The sequence below is a fragment of the Sinohyriopsis cumingii genome, unplaced genomic scaffold (genome assembly GCF_028554795.1).
Source record: "Sinohyriopsis cumingii isolate HCF-2022 unplaced genomic scaffold, ASM2855479v2 utg000160l, whole genome shotgun sequence".
NCBI lineage: Eukaryota > Metazoa > Mollusca > Bivalvia > Unionida > Unionidae > Sinohyriopsis > Sinohyriopsis cumingii.
This window is the reverse complement of record NW_028315873.1, coordinates 12,435,938-12,462,144: the sequence shown is the minus strand read 5'-3', so window position 1 is coordinate 12,462,144 and position 26,207 is coordinate 12,435,938. Positions and strand designations below refer to the sequence as shown.

Below are 26,207 nucleotides of genomic sequence, written 5' to 3'. Positions count from 1 at the left end.
ATCAACAGCTTGAAGGAAAAGATTGCTGCAGACATAATTAGAGGATATCAGGGGATCATCACTATTATCAGCATAAATCAGGGAAGTATAACTTGCCCCCAAAATATATCAAACGCAGACATATTTTAAATGCTGTCATTTTTCCCAATTCACTATCATTGCTTAATTCACAACATAATAAGAAGTTGGGAAACCCACTACTGACCAACATTTTCATCAAACAGACATAGCTGCTTACCTATGGTGGTAAAGGTAATGAAAAAGCACACTGCATGGCTACAATAGCCCTATCTGTACAACAATCTGATTTTAAAATATCATACACTGACATAAAACCTGGTATAAAGGATGCTTATTGCTTTAGAAAGTGGCACGAATAATGGAATGATGCTGTTAATAACAAGCTCTATGTTTTCCAACCTTCCTTAGGCAAATAGCCACCTTCCTACAGAAATACCCACAGGGACAAAGTAGTCATTGCTATAAAAAGAATTTGTGATAACCCACTCTTGCATATTAAAAGGGTGCATTTCTTACAATTAACCCTTCACTATGACGCACTTTATGATAAGTTTTTTCGATCTCCAACCTACATGCAATCGTTACTACAGTGTTCAACATATGAAGGAACTTTATGATTTGGTAATGTGTTTTGTATTTTACATTTCTTGAAGAACTTGACATTTTGTAAGTTGAATTTTCATTTCACGATTGTACAACATTCTCTGTCCCATTCAACATTTGTGGTGGATAATCAATGTGGACAAGTCAGCGATTGTTCCTTCACAACATTTCATTCATCTGGTATTGAGTTGCTAACCAGTATCAGTCTAATCTGTTTTCCTCCCAGATGAATCAAAAATATTGTTTGAGCATTAGAGAGAGCTTCTTAACCAATATTGTGGTGAGGGAATTCCTAAAACCCTTTGGTCTCTTCAGTATGGTAGCAAATCATGCAGTTGGCACTTTTCTCAGGGTGTCCAATTTCTTGTTGATTAGATCAGCAGAGTAATATCTCAATGAAAATCAGGCGTGTCCTAATTCTGTTACTAAATAGAGAATGGTTAACAATGTGGATTTCCTTTGAAGCCTTACAACCAAAGGTCTCAAGCCTACAGGCATGCTCATCAGGTTAGAGAGCCCAATTTCTATCAGATTTCAAGATGGTCAGTGCCAAGTAGACACAACAAAAGTGAACCCATCATATCAAATTCTTGGAAATGAAAGCCTCATCACATTCCATCCTTGGCAGGACCATCTTCATTTAGTGATGTCCTGAAAATGTGGGACAGTTTAGTGGTGGTCAGATGTTCGGGGGAAAAAGGTGAAACAAAGTCACTTCAACCATGCATGTTCATGTTTATAATACACAATGTTGAATATTTCCTCTCCTTATTTTATCCATGGAGCACATGTCCAGCATGTGAGCACATGGGTTGAAGTCTTGCACTTGTGCCATTGTGGTTGGTAGATAAAGTCTCAGTGTACTTTTCACTCATAAATAAGTTTAAAATCACAGAGAAATTTAAAGACTCTGATTTCAGTCCAGCATGTTAGCTAGAATCTGTGGCTCTTTCACACAGGTCAGAGTGAGTATTTGATGTGATGACTTGTGATTGAGTGATTGTTGTTTGAGTTAATGAAGTTTGACTGTAAATATTATATATTTCCTGATTGTTATTTTAGATGCCATCTGGATGAAGGAGAAAAATCCAGACTTCCATGACAATAAGGATCACCTGTTGCTTATCATGGAACAATTGAACATAATTGCCAAGACAAGATCCTACAATGAAGATGGAAAGGAGTTCAAGGTCTGTTAATACAAAGCTGAAATTTTAGTATTGCATTTGGTTTTGCATAAAACACGTTCTGTTGAGTAGACATATAGCATGTTTATGGACAGTGGCTGTTCCATTCCCTCTCTCCATATATCATAAAACTGATGGAGACTAAAGGAAAACTTGTCTGTACTTTATTATGTCAAATCAGATTTGGTATGAAAGAACAGAATATTAATAAAGGCTTACTGAAGTTCAGTTTTCACATTTCCAAATTGAACTGTAACTGTATTCTGGTCCTTACATGACAAATAAGTTTCTTTTGGCATCAATAACTATTGTCTTCCCTGAGTTCAAGAAACTTTGGGGACATAGTATTCCTCCTTCCATCTGTCATTCTTTTGTTTCTGCTTCATAACTTTAAAGCTGTTTGTGTCTTAGATGTGAACCTGGTTTGCTTTTACGTAATTGAAAAGTGTGTGACATATCTAGGAAGCATATTGTGGTGTGCGACACATTGTCTAGTGATAGTGCATAATTAGTGCAACACATTGTCTAGTGATAGTGCATAAGTAGTGCAACACATTATCTAGTGATAGTGCATAATTAGATAAAGATTCATCCCTTATCTCAAATGGCTTAAGGGTTAGGATGCTAATGGGAAAGTGTGATGCAAATGTTAAATACTTAGTCATGATCCTACACTTGATCTTGAAGATAGGACCCTCCAGTGTTGTTCCCACTATACCTTCTGTTGATATTTAAATGTAACAAATATCATAAACTTGTTCAGATTTAAGGTTATAGAACAGAAGATTAAGGCTGATCATGAACTTCAAATTTTGAGTGATTACCTAATCCTAAAAATAGCTACACATGTGATATGTCACACAAAGACATGATCAAGCCATTTTAAAATTCTAAAATGTCAAGATTGATAATTATGTTTTTGAATGAGCTGTAAAGTATTTGTCCGCATTTTGAGCTTGTAATCATGTTTTCTTTTTGCCTGTCATTTATGTTAAGAAACTGTAGTAAATATTTACTTGTCAGACATAGCTGCTAGACTGGTACTTGGCTTTTGTGGACCTGACAATCTTGGGTCTAACTGGTCCTGGACTAGTGAGTTAAAAACCAAATTTTCAGGCCTGGCACACATACCTACCTACCTACCCACCTACCTACTACATACTTACATACATATATACTTCCATCCACCCATGTGACATTCACACTACTGTATGAGTGTCTAACAGGATTATTACTTTATGGGACAGGTGTTTATTGTGACATTCACACTATTGTATGAGTATTTAACAGGATTATTACTTTATGGGACATGTGTTTAATGTGACATTCACACTACTGTATGAGTGTCTAACAGGATTATTACTTTATGGGACAGGTGTTTATTGTGACATTCACACTACTGTATGAGTGTCTAACAGGATTATTACTTTATGGGACAGGTGTTTATTGTGACATTCACACTACTGTATGAGTGTCTAACAGGATTATTACCTTATGGGACGTGTTTAATGTGACATTCACACTATTGTATGAGTATTTAACAGGATTATTAATTTGTGGGACATGTGTTTAATGTGACATTCACACTATTGTATGAGTATTTAACAGGATTATTAATTTGTGGGACATGTGTTTAATGTGACATTCACACTACTGTATGAGTGTCTAACAGGATTATTACTTTATGGGACAGGTGTTTATTGTGACATTCACACTATTGTATGAGTATTTAACAGGATTATTAATTTGTGGGACATGTGTTTAATGTGACATTCACACTATTGTATGAGTATTTAACAGGATTATTACCTTATGGGACGTGTTTAATGTGACATTCACACTACTGTATGAGTATTTAACAGGATTATTACTTTATGGGACAGGTGTTTATTGTGACATTCACACTACTGTATGAGTGTCTAACAGGATTATTACTTTATGGGACAGGTGTTTAATGTGACATTCACACTATTGTATGAGTATTTAACAGGATTATTACTTTATGGGACAGGTGTTTAATGTGACATTCACACTATTGTATGAGTATTTAACAGGATTATTAATTTGTGGGACATGTGTTTAATGTGACATTCACACTATTGTATGAGTGTTTAACAGGATTATTACCTTATGGGATGTGTTTAATGTGACATTCACACTATTGTATGAGTGTTTAACAGGATTATTAATTTGTGGGACATGTGTTTAATGTGACATTCACACTACTATATGAGTGTCTAACAGGATTATTACTTTATGGGACAGGTGTTTATTGTGACATTCACACTATTGTATGAGTATTTAACAGGATTATTAATTTGTGGGACATGTGTTTAATGTGACATTCACACTATTGTATGAGTGTTTAACAGGATTATTACCTTATGGGATGTGTTTAATGTGACATTCACACTATTGTATGAGTGTTTAACAGGATTATTAATTTGTGGGACATGTGTTTAATGTGACATTCACACTACTATATGAGTGTCTAACAGGATTATTGCATTATGGGACAGGTGTTTAATGTGACATTCACACTATTGTATGAGTGTTTAACAGGATTATTAATTTGTGGGACATGTGTTTAATGCAACTTTAACACTACAGTATAAGTACCTATGCAGATGGTTATGAAATATGGAGTAGATATTCAGTGTGAATTTCTTATTACTCTTGCTAATAGTTTCAAACTCAAAAATGCATTTTACTTTTATGACAAAACTGTACTCAAGGTATGAATACTGCCCCCCGCCACACCCCCACCCCACCCAACCCCCCCGCCGATTTTACAATGCCACTTTTACTATGAAATATCACATAGGGGACAATGATTTCTACAGGATTTGTTTTTACAGGGGAATTTCTCTAAATCACATTTTCATAAGGATGGATATTGAAGTTTAAATAATACACACTAAATAGGTTCAGTGTAAACATTATTGTAAATATTAATAATCTTTGGCATAATGGGGCATACCCTGTCACATTGCTCTGAATTGTTTCTGTAAGAATACCTCAGGAAGACAGACTTGGGGGTGTTTGTAGGTTTGTGAAAATTGTCCGACACCTGTATGTGGTGCCGCAAAGGGCTGATACGAAGTATATAGGGACACTGATAATGAAAAATCAATAAGTTTGATCCTGAGAATTGTTATGATAACAAACATTAGCCGATACATGCACCGTAGGAAGAGGGTATGAAGTATATGGTCATAATAGTTGAGTACATTTAAGTACTGATGCAAATTGTGGGTCAGAAGCAAAGTTGTGAATGCATGAAACTTGGCAATGGCCCAAAGTGAATGAAGCCCTGTGATTATCAAACAGTGTGACGGTAACGAAGACCCACAGTTTAAGGAAATGTAAGGATAAGTAAAGATAATAATGATTTTGAATGCAATAATGTGGAAAGCACATAAACTAGGTTTTGAAACACATGATCATCCTTATGTGCCTAAATGTATCATTATTAGATATATGTATTAGATAACCAGTTAGGAAGTCACATGTCCACTCATTGAAGATACAGCTGAAAAGACAATGTTGCTTAAGATGAGAAAATAAATGATTGGCATGTACAGCTATACAACATCTCTGAAGTGTTCCAAAACTGAATGATGGTATCAGCAAGTATTGAAGCAGAATAGTGCATTGATCAACACAAGTGTGAGCTGACAAATGACGCACATGCTGTGACATCTGCCTATACACAGCTGACAAATGACGCACATGCTGTGACATCTGCCTATACACAAAGATAACACTATTGGGGTGCACCTGAATATATCTACAACATATATTAGAAGACCATCGACCCAAGATTGGATCAGATGGTCTGGAATTCCAGCCTTTGCAGCACTGGTAACTGGTAGCTGCCCCCATGTGGAAGGTGTATCCATTATAGTGATATGAATCATAACCTAACCTGAACAAAACAGCCTTAATGGTAGCAATAAAGATAGTTCTACTTAAGGTGCAACCATTGTCCATGAGTAACAGTTGATCACAAAGGAGAGTTCCAGCTAATATCCAAATACGGTGGAATTTTCTCATCACATCGCAGGGTGTGACAGCATGTGACAAAATAAATCAAAACATTTGAGAGTTCATGTAAAGAGTACGAACAAACAACATCTGAAAGTGCCAAAATTCAAAAAATGCTTGAAGCCAGTTCTGTACACTGACCTAATATTATCGGACACAGAAAAACTCAAACTCCTGCACATGTTGTGTCAAAATAGAATGAATTCTGAATTCAAGGGGCACACAAGATCCAAAAACATTTGAACTCCATATCACAGAATGCCAGTGTGAAACCGAAGTGTTGTAAGATAGTCACGTCTTCAATGAACCCATATGATGTGCTCTGCAATGAACCCGTATGAAGTTCTGTGCCATATGATATGGACGGCTCTGTCGGTCTGTGCACCCATGAGACTTCTGAACTGTCCGCACGATATCCATAAACGTGTTTATTCCATGTCACAGAACACCAGTGGAAGAATGTGTTGTAAGATGGTCACATCCTCAATGATGTGGATGGCTGTATCGGTCTGTGCACCCATGAAACCTGAAAGCAGAATAATTGGAAAGCAGAACCAGGCAGTAGAAAGTGCTATGAAAACGTGTAGAAATACCGAAGTCAGCACTGAATTACAAACTAGAAATTCTATCGCTCAGGCAGATGTATTAAAAACATCTCACTGCCACCTATCTAAGATCCGAACAAGACTGTCCGATAAAGCCAGCTTAGTATCCTCCATTTTTGCTCCAATCCTAAAACTATGAGTCTTGAATAATTGAGGATTACAATCACATAGCAAGAGCAGTGTGGGCAAGGATTGGTTCCACTGCTTAGTTATGTGAAACCCTTTCCTTGGTAAGGAAGCGTGGGTCCAAATGACAACCCAGCAGTTGTAAACATTGACATAGTGCATGGATAGTGCACTGGTCCTGTCATTATTTTTAAGGGTGGCCATGACACGTATGGCAATAAAGGGCACTCTTGGAGTGTTGTAGTAAACTCGACAACTAAACAATTGTCACTGATCTGAACCTGAGAGAACTGAAGTTAAGTTTGGAGGTTGTCATTTCCCCTACCCACAGGAATGCCCAAAATGCAAGTTGAAATATGGACTTAAATAGAGCCACATGGAAGGCATTGTGATTGAGTCATAGCAGGACAGGAATTGGCGTTTTGTATACATTATCAGTTGGTAGTCTGGCATCTGTGTGCTGTAAAAGTTTATGAAGCAATTGCAGAAGTTTGGAATAAGAAAGGAGTTGGTTGGATCAGGGAGATATAATGTTCAGTCTGTGCACATAGCCAATAGCCATGACATAGGAAGGTTTGATAGACAGAGCATAGTGTTTTGCGAAAAGATACAAAATGAAAAGTGCCAAATTGGTGCTTGAAACATGGAACGTGCTGTGGAGTTTTATCGTTAAATTGATGTAGTATATTCAACTGCACTTGAAACCTCCATCGAACATGGAAAGAGCACTTTGTGGTAAAATTAAACAAAATTACACTCTGTTTGTAATATTGGTAGTTCCGGAACCTGTTCTGTGATTTCTTCTGCTTAAGGTGGGTTGCAGATCCCTGCACTTTTTCATATCCGGGCAGTATCAATGCATAGTTATGACCACCAAGGTGAAAACAGCCTCCATTATTCTAGGTGACTGTACAATATGGCAGAAAGAAGTAGAAAAGACAATGATATCATGCTGACCAAACCTAGAAGATGAGAGCTAGAGGAATCTGTGAACCTTCTTTAATTTGTTAGCGATGATTCAGATGCACTATCTCCATGAACGGCAAGGACTCCACTGCATATCCATTTATTCTTTTAACAAACTTGGTTGAAGTTAGCTCAAACGCCAAATGGGTCTGAGATTATGTTGGAACTGTGACAGAAGGGGTGGCAGTTGCCTTCCCCTAGTGTTGCTTTGTTGTCAAAACGGTCATCCGTCAGCAATAACTCTGGATGTCTAAAGAATAGCATGTCCGATGGATCCGTGCTTCCCTCGTGCCAATATTCCTAGAGTCAATCAAGGAGTGAATACTTTCGGCCAACATAGCCATGATATTTTGCAATGCCACCACCACATAACTGTCAATCCATTAGGCTTTATTGAAGGTAGTTCCGGTTGCACATGGGGGAATTTGTCTGTTCTGAGAATTGGCTGATTATATCAATGTTGCTGCTACATTCCCCCACCCCCCCAAAAAAACGAATTAAGCATTTCCTTTATCCCCAGCTGAAATGAATGCTTTGTCTAGAAAATATTTGTCTTATATTGGGCAGAGACTAATTCTCCATTAGTGTCAAGTCATATTTAGCCATTAATGGCGAACAAGAGGGTCGACTCTACTGTAACGGCTGTCTTAATGAAGGAATTTATCTCTACAGGCTGTATGACTGATGCCCTGACACAATCATCTGATTGGTTCAACATGACAACGTATCTAAGTTTAGTTACTAGATTGTTAACATATATTAGCTGCAATGACATCATGTCTGGGCAGAGAAACCATAGTAGACAAAGATAGTCCCAGCAAGGGGCCAGAGAAGGATGCACTGTGTATTACTTAAACTACATTTAATCAATTAAATTATAATTTTTACTTTGTACCCGTGTGACTTTATATTATGACTCTACATCTTTCACTCATTGTGTGTCATCTGCCTGTCAAAATTTGCTTGTTATGAATATCATTTGTACACCTTCAGTTCATAATATTGGTCTACACCTGTCATTCATTGTGTCATCTGGTTGTCAACAGCTGCTTGCTACCACTAAATCTGGAACCCACAGTTATGATCTAATTTCAGTCATACTTGGAATATATCCAGTAATCTATACACACCTTCTAAAGACATTGATAGAATCAAATAATCTATAGACACCTTCTAAGGACACTGAAAAGATCTAATAATCTATACACAACTTCTAAAGATACTGATATGATCTAATAATATGTACACACCTTATAAAGATACTGAAAAGAATTAATAATCAATACACACCTTTTAAAGACACATGCAAAGATCTAATAAATGAACAAGCCTTATAATGACACTGAAAAGATCAGAAAATCTATAGATGCCTTCTAAAGACACTGAAAAGATCTAATAATCTGTGCACACCTTATAAAGACACTGAAAAGATCTAATAACATGTAAACACCTTCTAAAGACACTGGCAAGATCTAATAATATGTGCACACGTTATAAAGACATTGAAATAAGCTAATAATCTATACACACCTTCTAAAGACACTGAAAAGATCTAATAATCTATACACACTTTATTAAGACACTGAAAAGATCTAATAATCTATACACACCTTCTAAAGCAGTGCTGTCCAACCCGTGGGCCACATGCGGCCCGCAGGCTGATTTTGAATGACCCACCAGAACTTGCGTAGCTATATAGTTCTTGCTTTTCAGTTTTCTGCTGCAGCCCTCAACTTCAAGAAAAAACATTTTTCAGTGGCCCATGGTGTCAAAAAGTTTGGACAGCACTGTTCTAAAGATACTGAAAAGATCTAATAATATGTACACACCTTATAAAGACATTGAAAGGATCTAATAATCTATACACACCTTCTGAAGACACTGAAAAGATCAAATAATCTATACACACCTTATAAAGACAAAAGAAAAGATCTAATAAATGTACAATCCTTATAAAGACATTGAAAAAATCAAATAATCTATTCACACCTTCTAAAGACACTGAAAAGATCTAATAATATATACACACCTTCTAAGACACTGGTATGATCTAATAATATATACACACCATATAAAGACACTGAAAAGATCTAATAAATGTACAATCCTTATAAAGACACTGAAAAGATCAAATAATCTATACACCCCTTATAAAGACGCTGAAAAGATCTAATAATCTAAACACACCTTATAAAGACACTGAAAAGATCTAATAATCTATTCACACCTTCTAAAGCAGTGCTGTCAAACCCGTGGGCCACATGCGGCCCACAGGCTGATTTTGAATGACCCACCAGAACTAGCATAGCTATATAGTTGTTGCTTTTCAGTTTTCTGCTGCGGCCCTCATGGAGATAAAGGATTCATTTATGTTTCCTCATATGGGGCTTTATTATTAAAAATGAAACATTTATCTCCCTGACAATTTTCACATTAAAATGAATCCTTTTACTTTTTAGGAGGAGAATTACTTTCTTGCTCCATGCATGCTCCGTCAGAAAACTCCGAGAGAGGTCATCTGCCCATTACCACACCCTCAGATGGAAAGCTCCTCAGTCCTATGTTTTCTGTTCGTGGGAAAATATTTGCCGTCTCCCATTTTCCATAGACTTCTTGCTGCCTGCGTTGCACACTGGCCAATAGCCACAAAGAAGAAAGAGGAGACACTAGAGAATCTGATCTTCTGTGGGTGTGGTGTTTTTCAGCTGGACCATTATCACAAACTGACCCTTCATGTTAAGGACTACATCATATTTATGAGGGTCACAAGAATGGGCATCAAAGACAGAACGCCATCTTCAAAATTGTGCATTGGGGTCAGAGAGTTTGTCACTAACACTCTCATCAAGATCATTGGTTATCTGGGCCAGAGTCTGAAGTTTGAGTACTTCATACAGTGTCCTGAATACAATGGAGAAAGTATCAACAGTCTGATTCCTGTGTCCCTGCTCAGTGAGAATGCAGAAGTATGTTGTGAACTCCATGACAATATGATTGAGTCATGCAAACTGTTGAAGTTTTGGTTTGAGGATATGGTGAGTACAAGTGAAGTCCTTTAGAGATCTCCTCAATGCAAAAGTATAAAAATGTTAAAACTGAAACAGAGATACATGTTGAAATAGATATTAGACATGTAGGATATATGTGTTTTGCTGTACCACATTGTAGATGATAAGAATATGAATTACACAAAGAGAGTTTATGTCTGCTTAAAGAGAAACATATACCCTTGTAAAATCCAAACTTTTACAGACATTAATCACTTCATAACTGGATATCATAATAGATTTTTAAAAATGGGAGAAAAAGCAACATTAAACTCGTCATATTGCCATATTTTAAACAATATTAATATGAAGTATTATCTAAAGACTTCTTGTGATATCCTGGCTGGTGAGATAATGAACCTGGTTATGATTTGACTTGTGTTAATACAGTGAGCTTACAAAAGCTTGTTGTCACTAATCTTCTTGAATGGATAACTGTTTTGACACATACTTGCCTTAATCCCATACCAAAATATGTTGGTTTTTTTTTTCATACTCAAAATGTGTTCTGTGGTCCCATGAGGTGCCAGTGACCAAAATGGTGATGTCGTCCAACTGACAATAAAGCCATTATTATTTAAACCCTCAGAAAATGAATGGAAATTCAAATCTTAAAGTATTTTTTCTGTCTCGTTTAAACATTTAATACACATACAAAAATGAATAGTTGGTAGAGTTAATATTGTCAATCATCACTGCCATACACATACACCTATGTGCAAATGCTCACATGATCACAACCACATTATATAAAAACATAGACTTGGAGGTCTCGCTAGGATTTTAAAACTAGGAGTGCAGGACTCCTACTTTGGAAAAAAAACAGGAATCCCTCCAGCAAAAGTTGCATTTCCTTCCCAGAAGCGTATTGGGCATACCTGAAGTGGCTAAATTTCCAGATGAGTAGAACCAGTGGTTGCCTTTGAGTTTAATTTTCTAACTTCTTTACACCAGTGACATATAAATCTTGTTTGTCCATTAAAGTTAGAGTGAATTATGTCAGGCAAAGGAAACGTCTTACTCCATTCTCAAAGCTAAACATCACACATAGTGTTCTATATGAAATATCAGTTCTAGCAACTTCTAGTACTCTGACAACGTACATCTGGGGATCTTCCAGTTACTGAATTCTCTCATTGTAAATATAATCACAGATAAAATGATCATTTGATTAACACATTTTCAACCTCAGCAGATGGTTGAAGCAGGACTGGCAAGCCCTTGAATTTGTCATCTGGCAAATGTATGCGCACGGAGGACTCCTGTATAAGTGACTTTCTGCGTCCCATGTAAAATAAATTGCATCCAAATACGCATGATTGTTTCCAAGACCACTGCCACTTCTTTAAATACATTACCCAATACTTTAGGAGAACTACTGCTACCTCCAGCCCTCCCAGGCTAAAAACATTTAGCCAAAGGTCGGGCAGAGTGATGTACCCTTGGTACAGGGATTGGCACCAAACCACATGAATATGTCAGTTATTATGTCTCTCATTACGTGGGGCATTGCAAACATCCACTACCATGTTTTTGGAAGTTCATTCATATAAACAAACTTTTGCTTAATTTTCAGAGACTGTTATGAGTGGTTATTATTGTGATCATAATATGTGGATTCATTCATTGACTCAGGGTTGATTTGTACCCTTATTAAGTAAACATCATGTGATCTAACTTCAGGACATGAGTTCCTGAAATGTCAAGGTGACTTAATTCCTGATTGGTTAGTGTAAAGCATGTGACATTGTTTACAGCTTCTTGCCATTCTAGGATGAATGTGTATTGTCCATTTGTGTTGCCTGCTTAAACTTTAAGCATGCCTAGTATTAGTATCAGTCTTAGAAAATGTTTAGATGTGTTTGCTTGAGGGATTCATTTCATTAAATCAATCATTTATAGGAATTACATAGTGCTCAGATCACTTGGAATTAAGGTTATTTTAGAATTAATTTAATTCATTTAAAGACATTTTAGGATTATATCGCTGTGATGCATCAGTACATATATTGGTACATCATTACAGTAGTGCACACTATTTAGAATACTACTGGAACTCATTTGGAAAACTCAATACATTTTGACTTGATATAACATTTTAGGACTATTCAGGATTTCATTCATCTTCATGGTTTGTGCTCTTATTTTTACTTAGTTTCAGAACATATGGTTATAACAATTTGTACTGGGACAGGTAGTTCAGAAAATAGTTTTGTTTTCCCAGAAAAAGATGTCTATGGAAATAAATTAGTGGTTTCATCCCCATAACTATCAATGTCTTGTATTCCATATAAATAAGCATTACATAATAAATCAGAATACGGTCAACATAAATAAGAATTATATAATAATCAGAATACAGTCCACATAAGTAAGCAGTACATAATAAATCAGAATACAGTCCACATAAATACGCATTACATAATAAATCATAATACAGTCCACATAAATATGCATTACATGATAAATCAGAATACAGTCCACATAAATACGCATTACATGATAAATCGGAATACAGTCTACACAAATAATCATCACATACTAAGCATAGAATTCACAAAATTAAGCAATCACATACTAAATTAACATATAGTCCATTGGCAACAAATATGAAAGATGCATCTAATCTTTTTATTAGTTAATTTTTTCTCATGATACACTTTCTGTGCTGCAGGGGAATCCAGGAGGAAAAGGAGGAAATACAGGTAAGCAAAAGAAAGTGTAAGATGTTTCAGTCTCCTTAGCAGAAGTCTTACTCTGTATTTTAGTGTCCCAGGAATGGATAAGGCAGTATTCTTTAGGCAGGTCTTCTTGTCCCAGGAATAGATAAATTAATATTCATTTGGTAGGTCTTCAGTATATATATATATATATATAATTCTCGGTGGTTTTGAAAGAGAGCATTCTCCATACGTTGCACATTAGATAGACAAGTAAGAGGATGCAGTGTAGATGAGGAAATTGAAAGAGCCATCTCTGTACCTTGCACATTAGATAGACAAGCAAGACGATGCAGTGTAGATTAGGAAATTGAAAGAGACCTCTAAATTTATGGATGTTGAAGCATTAAGCCTAAGTGTCCTTAAGAAAAGCTTTTGCTTTTATCAAAGAGGAAAACTTATGAAAGCACAGAAGGAACAATGACTTTTAGGGGTTAGTAGAGAATAATATTTTCTCATTGTAGCATTGTTCTCTCTAATAAAAATATTTCTTGTGATAGCCATATTAGATAAATAAAATGGAATTTATCATTAGAAATTAATGTTTCCTCCAATGATTATTTCCTTACCTTCTGATAGATAAATGTAACTCACTTTTGTTATGATTCAAACTGGTAACGACCATTTATAAATGTTTCCAATAGGGTAATTATCAGAGCTGTGGTTCCCAGATTTATTTTGTGTCATATTATATTGTATCTTCCTTATTGCTTAATCTGCGTGATAAAAATGTGCCAGGGAGATAATTAGGCTTAAAGTCATTTAGAACCCTAGAAGTAATACTTCTGATCCAATTTATATCAGACTTGGAATTACAGTTTGTAACATTGGAGTTCTTGACATAGTTTGCTCATCCTTAATACAAAGCATCCTGGCAGGAAGACCTTATACCTTCAAACAGTATGGCATTTATTAAAATTAAGAAGACCATTAAGTAAGATTTTATCAGAAAGCTACCAAATACAATTGGACATACTAAATATAACTCAGGGATCCAGGAACAGAGGACTTTCAGTGTGTACAACTGACATTAAATAGCACTAAAATTAAACCACATGACTGAAAATGGGGCCCCGAGCGGCCAAGTGGTCTAAAGTGCTGACCGTTACAGATCACTCCCATCTCACCTCTGTCTGTGTGGGTTCGAATCTCAGGTTCGGCCAATGTGGGTATGTAAGAAAGCTTGCCAGTAGCTTCTTGTGGCTCGGTTTTTCTTTCCGGGGTTTTCCCTGGTTCTTTCTCCAACATTAATACTGGCTGCCATGTATAACCGATCTTGTGCTGAAAAATGGCATTAAACCCAACAACAACAACAACAATATGACTGAAAACAAAAACAGCCCAAAAACTTTAATCAGTTGATTCACAATTATTTCTCAAGAGAATTTTACAAATCTGTCGTAAGACCCTTGTGTAATGGGCTTGAATTTTGTGCTCGTGATGTCCATCCATACGATATGACCACATTTAATTCAATAGAAAAACATGTAAATGACATTTGAAGAACTGAGCAACATAATTACGCTAACTCTTGCAGAAAGCACCCCAACATTAAGGGTTTTCACATTTCTAGAAATGATCACAAGTCATTGTTGCTAAACAGAAGTAACAGCTTAAAAGGATTTGTTCTCAGAAACTGTTCAACAGAAATTGACTATGTTTGTCAGAAAATAATCTAGTATCAACAGCTTTATGCATAAATTACGTATACAGAGCTGTCAAATATGGCCATCGTTATTAAAATTGAACAACGCTTTAAAAAGCTTCTCATAATCACCCAACACAATTTGTGCAAATTTTACTAAATTTATTATATCATAAGGGGCTTTTAAGTATATGTTATTAAACTAAGAGACTAACTTTGAAATAGTTATTGGTATAACAATTGCAATCAGCAGATGAAATTTCAATAGAAAACATGCTACTGACAGAGAATTTCTAGACCAAATGAGCCCTGGCCAAGTCATACCAAAGACTTCCAAAAATGGTACTAACAGCTGCCTTTGCTATGTGCTCAGCATTAAGAGGTTATTGTTAGGACTGGTCAGTCTGTTAAAGATTATGTAGTTAAGGTTTGTATATTTCTATGTTGTCATTTAGTGTTGTACCCTACATTAGTGTCCTATCTTTATGGTGATTTTAGTAATTTGTTTTCCATCACCCTTTTATTTCCATTCTATAGTGTCAAACACTCTCCTTCAGCTTTAGTGAAGAAACTTAGTATATTTATGTATTATTGTTCAAACATGACTTGTGTACTTTATTGGGGGTTTCATATTCATCAGCTTGGTGAAGTGTCAATATTTTAAGTTTTCCATCAAACTGTCCTTTCCACTCTTTAATGTCTGAGTAGTAACTCTACATTTCTATCACAAGAGCCGAAGCCAATTTCACCATTGTATACTTTTGATGACCTCATCACAGTAGCCATTTTACAAAATGTCTCTAAATTTGTTTGTTAAATCTTCAATATAAGTTGCACTTTTAAGCTCAATAGATAACTGAGTAGCCTGTTGTAATGTGAGATCTTTTCGTGTGTAAGATATATGTTTCTTTAAGTTATAGCTGACTAGCTTGTTTTATTGATAGATATCTCTTTGTGTGTATTAATGCAGCACATTCATCAATAGTTGACTAGCATGCATGGATAGATATATCTCATTGTTTAAGACATTGCTTTCTTAAGGTAATAGATGACTAGCTTGTTGTAGCAATAAATAAATCTATTTTTCTTTAAGACACCATTTTCTTATTCAGCTAAACAAGACCTGATCCTGCCTCAAGTCCAAGATGTGAGAGCTAGAACATTGAAAATTCCAGGTAAACCTTATCAGTCAAAAAGTATCAATTGTCTTCTTCCTGTATGAATTAAATACTGTACTGATAGTTAGCATATATGGCTTTATGGTTCTGTATCCATATATGGTCATGTGCTGTCCATCATGCATCTGGCTTTATGGTATTGTTCTGTATCCATATATGGTTATGTGCTGTCCATCATGCATCTGGTTTTATGGTATGGTTTTGTATCCATATATGGTTATGTGCTGTCCATCATGCATCTGGTTTTATGGTATGGTTTTGTATCCATATATGGTTATATGTTGAGCAGCAGAGGGGGCGAATCCGACAACTTTTTAGACAAAATTTGATTGAGGCTTTAAAACGACAAATAGAGCCTTCCTTCGAAATCTCACTTTTCGAACAAAAAAAAAATAAAGTCTCCGTTTGGCAAATGGAGCCTTAGCGTTTTTTACTCGAAAACGCTATATTTCGCCACAACATCTCGTTGGTGTTTTCCCGTGGTAATCATCGGGCGTCCCGCGTCGATGTCATCGCCCCCTCTGCTGCTAAGAAGTTATTTACAATGAAAATTATTTACAACTAACCGAATATTTGGTCAAGTCCGATACGATATCGTGTCCGAGGATCATGTAAATTTATCGTTACGAATCCATGTGGGGTCGACTGAGCATGACTAAAAAAGTTTCGAAAAACATTAAAGTCCATGTCACCGCCGCACCATGTCTGCCAAATATTTCGTAGCGTGTGTGTATCAACGCCGTTGAACACAGCATGAATATTACAGTTGTCTCTAATTACTTTTGGAATCTGAGTGTATCGTTGAGTGACATATATCACGTCAGTGTTTTTATGCCTGCCTCTGGAAAATATCCTAGCTGGGTTTTTTTGATTATCTAACATAACATCATCGTACACGACTAGATTGTTAACGTCGCCATCAATATCATCAATACCCGGTGCATCATTGATATCTGTAATAAACTCGATGACATTTTTTTTAGCGATCGCTGATGCATTCTCGTTGAAATCTTTCAACACCTCGTAGCATCGTTGATCATCCACGCTAGGAGCAACCAAATACAACTTATCCCACTTCATCCATCTCATTATTAAATTGAGTAACAATTGCGTCTTGCCGGATCCAGATGGTCCGATGATAATCATCCGGATCGAGTTTGGTAACGCTGCAACATGCTTAACTGGTTCTCTTGTTTTAGTCGCCGAAAAATCAATTATATTCATATTTTTATACATAAATTATGGATCTATATTGTGTGAAGTGTAGAGTGCGTACTGGCACAAATGATATGACAACCGCTACAACAAGAAATAACAGATCGGCGCTTACTGGTAAGTGTGTACAATGCGGTACAAAGAAATTTAGATTTATTTCTATTAAACCCGGGGATGTTTTAAAAAAAAGCGAGGAGGTGATATTGCAGCCAAATTGGCAAAACTCCCCGGAACACCGTGGGCAAAGTATCCAGGAGAAAAACACCTCCCAGGATATAGCTACTGTGGCCCCGGAACACGATTAGATATTAGACTCGATGATCAAAATCAGCCCAAACCCGGTGAGTATCCAATAAACGCTATCGATAAGGCGTGTCATGCTCATGATGTTGCTTACTACAAAAGTAGCGATCTGCAACAGCGTCATATCGCGGATGTAAAATTAATTCACGCGCTAAATGCTATTCCTGATAAATCCTTCAAAGAAAAATTGGCCTCATGGTTGGTAAAATCGGCTATGAAAGGTAAATTAATGATTGGAAGCGGAGCTTCTCGCGCTGGTAATTGAAAACGATAGCGTTTATAATAACAACATGGATTCCATCTATTATTCTCCGAGAGGATACTGGAAGGGGAAGGCCGCAATTGGTAAGCTTGCAAGCGCTGCAAAGGTAACAAAGACCACTGCGGCTAATTGGTTATCCAAACAGGCTATATGGCAAATCTATCTACCACCGCCTAAACAAATCAACTTCTCGCGCTTTGATGTCAGCGTACCTAATGAAGTTCATCAGGCTGATATACTATTTCTGCCGCATGACAACGGTTACAAATACGCGCTAACCGTAGTTGATGTTGCGAGTCGATACAAACAAGCGGAGCCGTTAAAAACAAAGTCGGCAACTGAAGTAGCCGCTGCGTTTGAAAGAATTTATCGAAGAGGCCCTCTGCGCTGGCCAAATCTATTACAAGTTGATCCCGGTAGTGAATTTCGCGGCGCTGTTTTATCAACGCTGAAACATCATAGCGTCGCGATACGACGAGGTCATACTGCGCTACATCGTGATCAGGCAATTGTTGAACGATTCAATCGGACTCTTTCTGAACGGTTATTTGGATATCAATACGCGAAGGAATTCATCCAAGAAAAACGATCTCGTGAATGGGTTAAAAGGTTGCCAGGTGTAATTGCCGCGTTAAATAATGAGATTACCCGAGCAATCAACATGAAGCCCAGCGACGCGATTAAATACGAGTATATACCCGGAAAATCAAAAATAAATAGCGTTTCCAAGCCGATTCTCGGCGATGTCACTGTTAGATATCTGTATGAACCAGGAGAGCTTGAAGGCGGTAAAAAAAGAGCTACTGATCCTATTTGGAGTGTTACCACACATAACATATCAACGATAACACGATCAACTGGTAGACCACCGATCTATAGACTGGATTCAACTGCTCCTCAGCGTGGATTTACACGCGAGCAACTACAAGTGATACCTAACGATACTCAATTGCCACCACGTGGTCTTAACTAGCGCCGTTGCGTCTATTGCACTCAAGACAGGTCAACCTCACATTGTTTTTGACATGACCGAGACTGTTATCGATCCTATCCACGGTAAATTGGCGAGTGTCTTTATCCGAATAACGCCAACTCATTATACAATTGCAACTCGCGCAGTGATTATTCTGTTGTTGTCGTAGCGAGATTATTAATTCGGCATCAATATCAAAACGCCGCTGTTTTTTTTTATCCTGTTGGCGGTAACCCGAGAGTTTTCTATCAATGACGCTTGCATCGATGGTGACTTTGTCGCCGGCTTCGTCAGTGACTCCGTCAATAACAATTCTTCGAAGCTGATTTATCCTTCGTACTCTGGACACTGCAAGATAGACTAGATTCGACCATTCGATGCGATTATCAACCATCCAAACAATTGTGTCCGTGATGGTTAGTCCCTGCGAGGAATGTATTGTTGTTGCGTATCCTAGCGTCCACGGGGATTTATCAGCACGTAGCGCGTCCTCGACGACGCTGATATCAACGAGCACGATATCATTCAGCACGAGAATTTGTTTTTCTGTCCCTGACGCTGTCAGGCCTGGAATTTCAACTTCAATGTTCTGCCGCCGTGTGTCCGCGGGTCTATAACATAATGGCACTGGACGCGTTGGAAACTTTTCCTTATGCAACGTAAACAACTTCCGCTGAAGTGTGTCTCTGACTATCTTTCTACTCGCTACAATCAAATCGTTTGGTCTCCATGTTTCCCAGAATTCATTTAACGGCGTTTCCGGAATCACCTCGCGGATTATTTCACACTGAATTCTATCCGGCTGTAATCTGATTAATTTTTTAACCCCGCGCAGTTGTTCATCAAGTGCTCGGTAATCAGTATCGGTTTCTTCATAATAGTCCACAAAACCCTTTAACCAATCATGTGGACCCTCGCCGACAAATGGTGGTGGTTGACCATGGTCGCCACACATGATCACCGCTGTATTCGCGAGCAGCAACCAATCAAGAAACATTTGTAAAACATCTAACGAAACAGTACATATCTCATCCCAAATGATAACCCCAGGAATAAATTTTTCACCCATTCGATCAGGAGTCCACTCACCACCGCTGTATCGAAAAAAGCTGTGATAAGTAACGGCGTCAACATTTCGTTGTTTTATTTCTCGCGCTAGTCTATGGGTCGGTGTAAGCACGATTATACTTGCCCGCGTTCGAAATAATTCAATTGCCCGAGTCGTCTTTCCTGACCCGCCACAGCCGCTTAAATAAACTGTTTTGTGTCTACAAATTGGATCAGAACACGGTGGTGCATTAGACCATTCTGACAATTTATCACCGCGTAAGTAGTCGTTCTCAACGGTGACATCTGCTGACGGGGAATAATCGCGTCGTATTTCATTTTTAATTCTCCATGTACCCCAACTCTCGTCCGGACTAGTAAACTCGGCTAAGTTTCCCTTATACGCTACGTCTATATAAAACGAATCAACGGCTACTCTAACCGCGGTGTCGGGAAATCTATTTATCATCGAGAATAAATTGATAGCGGCGTAACCCAGCATAGACGCCCTCAAATGTGGATATGCCGGGCTGTCTCCATCGCTGTAAGTAACAACTGTGCCCAACTTTGTTCCATTGGACAAGAAAGCTGTTTTGCAGTTCACGTATCTATTTTTGGCCACTGCGTCCTTGATTACGAAATCATATTCTGCGTCATCTATAATCAGCCGTGAGCAATATCGTTTGTAGTCGTGGTTTTTTCCACCTTGTGTGAACTTACCAATTATTCTTCTACCGAGATCTTTTGCCTCGCGGTTTCGTTGGTTGAATATCCTCCTGGACCATTCGATGATATATTCCTCGTCGGCATCAATGTGTTTTCTGGACTCGTCAATTATGCTATCTAGACGCTCCGGTTCTGGTAACCAGACTTCAGTCTGCGCCCGGTATGATATAATCGCGTCACTGACAATCAACGATACAAGCATGCTACAATCAATCATATACCGTAGCAGCGCTATTGGCAGCCACTTCTTTTCAGCCATGTGTCTACCGATCCAAATATAACAACAGCGATGGAGTCCTGCCGCGAATTCAAATGATACTATGCGAGCGAATCCGGTTAAATCAAAATCAGGCAGTGGTCCATTAATAGCAACACGAGTCATTTCATGTCTGGGGTGTCCAAATCGTCTAAAGTACTTAGCGGCGGATCCATACCCGAGAAAACTCGCTGGATAACAGGCAACCATATCAACCGAGATCATAGCGTCGCGGTTGTATTCAGTGTTCCATAATCCACCGTGATAATACTCCAAACAACTGGATTGTACATCCGGCAGAAATTCCTTGCGCGTTGGTCTCCACGCATTTTTCCTTGCTGCAACATGAGCTACAACCGATGGAATCGTAAAACAATTTGTTAGCAGTTGTTCATCATGCTCCTCAAATTCCATGGCGGTTTGTTTCATCCTGTTGTGAAATGCTTCAGTGCGATATAATTCACCGTTTGGTCTTACAAACTGATCAAAGGTATCCGCATCGTTTTCAGCGCTGCGAAGTAACCACACTGATACAGGGTCATTTTTACACAAGTAAGCAATAGCATCAAATAGTTTCCTCTCCGCGAGAAAACCATCCCGGGAGAATTCTTCTCCCAGGAATTGTTCTCCCAGGAATTCTTCGGGTATATACTTTACTGTTCTATCCCGTGGAAATATTGTGATCGCGGGCGTCCATGCGTGTTCGTTATGATCAATAATTTTGATTGGAGCCCCATTTGATTTGTACTTTGATTCGTATAATACTTCACCGGTTATCGTTGTAACGGTTATTGGAAATCTCAACGACGTTTCTAATCTCGCTATGTCGCTGATGGTTGCTCCACGCTCTTTTACGGTTAGTTCCCACTGGTTGATTTTGCTACGTCGTAAATCAGTCAATTTGTTTCCTTGACACGCATTTGTAAAATGCTCTATTACTCGTTCTGCTACACAATTTATCCCCGTTGACTGTTTCATTGGTTTCAGTTTTCCGATATCAGGTTTCTTATTTAACGGGTATATTCCATAAACAACTGCTGTTTCAGGATACGCTCGTTCATAGTATGGTCTGTCAATTCCGGTTAACAACCCCGGCTTGGAGTCGCGGCTGACAATGACTGTTTTCTTGTCGCTGAGAACTGGTTCAAATTTATCACGTATGATCCAATTACCTGATTCCACCCGGACAATGAATTTTACTCTGAAGAAATACCTTTTACCGTCAAGTTGTGATATTATCGTTGCTGCGCGGTTGTCGTTCATGGTAGCATCAACAACGCCATCAATTCGAAATGTTGACCAACTATGAGATGCGCCATCACGCTTGAATTCATCGATACAATCGCGTACTTTACTCAACAGGGTTCTATCGTTTATTAACGCTTTTGGTGTGTCCTTGAGGACTCTATCGAGATTGAACTTAATATTTTTCCGGGGCTTAATTGCTGCCAATCTCTCGAACTCATCCATATAATTAAAACAAGTATTTAAATGAAAGAATATAGTATAATGAATCACTGCAAATGGTTGATGATTGGGTCGACAACCCCGTGCAATAAATCATGTAGAGGTGAATTCTGCGGATATCATTTACAAAGCGTTCGTAATGGTTCTCTTGGCCCCCTCCCGTGCTTGGTTTGCCACGTCGGTGTAAGAGGAAAATCGCAGTTGTGTATTAATTGTGGCGGAAAGCGATACAGGGAACTAAAACGCTATTATGACAAGCGAATTAAAAACGCCGTCATTGACCCCACCGCTGACTTCGTCATCAAAACCCCCCAAGACTACGTTGAAAGATTCATAATTAAACCAAATAATAAATTAGACAAGTAGTATTATTATACAAATGGACCAAGAATTTCAGCCGCATCCTGTGCTCGTCAATTACGAGGCATCTCGCGACGGCATTGTTAGAAACCGCAAACTGAAGAAGCCGGTTGGTACCGTAAGTAATCAGGGGTATCTGATGTTTGGTGCCGGAAAGAAGAAGTACCATGTTCACAGGGTGGTATTTGAAGCATTTAACGGATTAATCGAAAATGGACTTGTGATTGATCATATTAATAATAATAAGACTGATAATTCTCTTATAAACTTGCAAGCCATCTCTCAGAGTCAAAATACCAAAAAAGGCCAAACCGGTAAATACCCAAAGAAAGCAAAATCCGTAAAGTCATTTGATACAACAACTCACGAGGAAAAAATATTTCAGTCGATGAATGAAGCCAGTAGATACTTTGACATTTGTATCGCCTCAATACGAAAAGTAGCAGAACGAGTATATCAAACAGCAATCTCAAAAAAGACCGGGCATATAATTCGATTTTCATATGTAGATACGAAGTCACCGGCGCCTATGGCGCTGACGAAGTCGCCGGCGCCTATGGCGCTGACAATAAATTGTCCATTCCGGAAGAAAACGAATTATTAAACACCTCGGGATTGATACACGGGTTTTTCATTTTTTTTTATTTAAAAACAAGATGTTCTATAAGAATAATGAATATCGAAGACATCAATAATATATTAGCCGAGATTTCAAAATTAAAAAATCAAGGAATTGAATTATCTGATGGTCTCGACAGTGAAAAAATATTATCCGATTATGAGATTATTAACGAACAATCGAAACGGGGGCGTTTTACCCTGGCCCGCGAGTATTTTTTTGTAAAACGATTACAACATACGATTAATGAAAACTTGTACCACAATGACGCAAATGCATTCATTGGACTATTTACTGCCGTTGAAATAATACGAAAAAAACTCGGACGTGTTTATGAACGACGCCGGGAGATTTCTAGTAAGATCAAAAACATTAGAAGGATTATAGACGAAAACTCCGTGGAGCCCCCGATGGTACACTCGGCGGAAAATTAGAAAATTGCGGATCAATTTACAATAATGGTAGGTGAATCACTTACTACTCGGCTAGCCAGAGAGCGGCTAGCAGCGCTTAAAAAGTTCATACCGTTACGAGACAGGGTCCGAGAACAACTTCAAACGCGACAGCAACTACAAACCGATTTTACTGTTGGAAGCGAACAACTCTTTGCCCCGGTAACTAAAGCGACTAAGGATGTTACAGCTGCAACAGAACGAGCAATATATGGGGATATTCCTAAGGAAGGCGAACGGAAAGAGGCACCTCTTCTTCCTGTGCTTGAAAAGATAGCAGCAGAGACAGAACAAACACAGCAACGGATAAAACAACTTTCCAGTGATATAAAAACCCAACGAGAGTATGAACGATTAGCTGATATTGATGATTCTGAACAGGGTGATGTTGGTGAACTTCAAAAAATTTCCACTCAAAAAGGGATCCCCTTTATAGATAAACTCACTGAAGAGGCTATAACACAAATAAAACGATTTCAATTACTGAAATTCGACGAGTATAGGGTTTTTGGTAATTTTGCCGCTCAAAGCTATCATTCAAGAAAAGACTTTTTAAAAGACGAGTATAAAAACAGTAATATAAAACGAGATGACTGGGTTAATTGGTTGTATAAAACGAATAAAAGGGTTGATCGCTTGGATACAAAAGAATTGGGATATAAAGAATTTAGAAGGGGAATTGATGATTATGATATACTACTACAACAACAAAAAGGAGAAGTCCGAGAAAAACGTCAAAAAAAAGCTGGTTCTAAAAAAACAAGCGGAGAGGGGTATCCAAGTGGTAGTGGTCTAGTTGAAAACGCTAGTGTTACCTGTCCTGGTAGTGTTCTCAGTGATATATCACGGCTAGAGGTACTAATCGGAGGAAAACGAGCCGGAAATAACTCTACGGAAATAATCAATGAGGCTGCTGATATTTGCAAGCGGTTATTTGCAGGTGGTATCATAGACATTAATTCATATCGAACGCTCATAGACGAACTCGTGGATGATTAATTGGAAAACTGGTGTTTTTAATAAGGATGATCATACACTACAACCATGATAAACCAGTACTCGTCTACGTGGTAAACTCGCGATTGCCTGTTTACCGCGCGTACTATGGAGATGGTCTCGGTAGCACCATTGCGGGGTTATTTACAAGAATGGCTCCAAAAGTAGCGCCGTTAGCCAAACAATTAGGAATGAAGGCTATTGATGTTATTCGTGATAAGGGTATTAGTGCCATTGGAGATGTTGCCGGAAGGGCGCTTTCTGCAGCAAAGGACAAACTAATGTCGTTGGTGAAATCCAGGAGAAAAAAACAGAAACCACCGGTGATGCCATCAACGACGGTGATGCCTGCAAATGTCAGTAAAGTAATAAATAACGCCGTGGAAGAAAAACTAGAGTCGTTGGCGGCTCAGTCATCCACCAACGCGCCCATGAACACAACAGCGGGGGAGTGGTCTTAAACAGAATTCAAAGAAAATCGCAATTGAAAACATCAACATGATAAATAATAAAATGTTTGCGCGAACCGCTGATCCCGCGTTTGATATGGATGCCCCAGTGCGCAGGGATGATTCTGTCCGTGATTATCAATATTATTCTTATTATGCAGCGCAACCCGACCTACGATCGCGAATTGAACTTCAAGTCCAAGATACCAGTAGATACTTTCTGCCATGTGAAGCGTTTATCGAAATTGAGGGAGAACTCGTGACAAATGCCGCCGATAATGCACCATACGCAGATAACGATCGTGTTCGAGTTGGCTTCGTTAACAACGGTATCATGGCGTTATTTGAGAGCGCCAGATATCTTATTGACGGGCGAGAAATTGAATCAATAGAACGCGAGGTTGATGTTGCAACGACGATAATTGGGTTAGCGAGATACTCGGACGATTATACGAGATCGGCTGGCCCATCTATGATGTTTGCGAAGGACACCACCGATAACGCTGATCATCTTCAATACGTTAACGTGCTGGTGGAAAGAGATACCGCAGTTGACCCACAGGCTGAAGCAAATAACCCAGACCGCAGAGCAAGACCAGACGCTAATTTCACTGTTATAAAAAGTCTTAACGATAATTACAATATGGGATTCGCAGCACGAGTAACAATGTTGCAAAGACCACGCCGACAGTTTTCATGCGCGATTCCACTCCATCACATATTTGGATTCTGCAGAAATGTCAGGAGGGTTATCTATGGGGCTAAGCATACAATCGCGCTGACGCGAAGGGGCGATGATAACAATGCAATATGGCATGCTGCTGGCGTCGCTGCCGGTAAAGTCATTTTAACTAAAATGGCATTGTGGATGCCGGTGCTGACTCAATCAGTTACCACGGAAGCACGATTGTTAGCATTTATGGAACAGGGAGGAAAA

General features: G+C 38.3%; 1 protein-coding gene across 5 annotated transcripts in view; it reads left to right on the top strand.

The window, feature by feature from the left end:
• LOC149774801 (uncharacterized) overlaps nucleotides 1-26,207 on the top strand; it is a 119,252-nt gene that overhangs the window by 56,236 nt on the left and 36,809 nt on the right. For all 5 annotated transcript variants that reach the window (XM_089944907.1, XM_089944904.1, XM_089944905.1 and 2 more), the window contains 4 exons: nucleotides 1,687-1,814; nucleotides 10,015-10,590; nucleotides 13,277-13,307; nucleotides 16,080-16,142. In XM_089944907.1, the coding sequence (XP_089801033.1) occupies nucleotides 1,687-1,814; nucleotides 10,015-10,590; nucleotides 13,277-13,307; nucleotides 16,080-16,142 (798 nt within the window). The remainder of the gene's footprint in view (nucleotides 1-1,686; nucleotides 1,815-10,014; nucleotides 10,591-13,276; nucleotides 13,308-16,079; nucleotides 16,143-26,207) is intronic.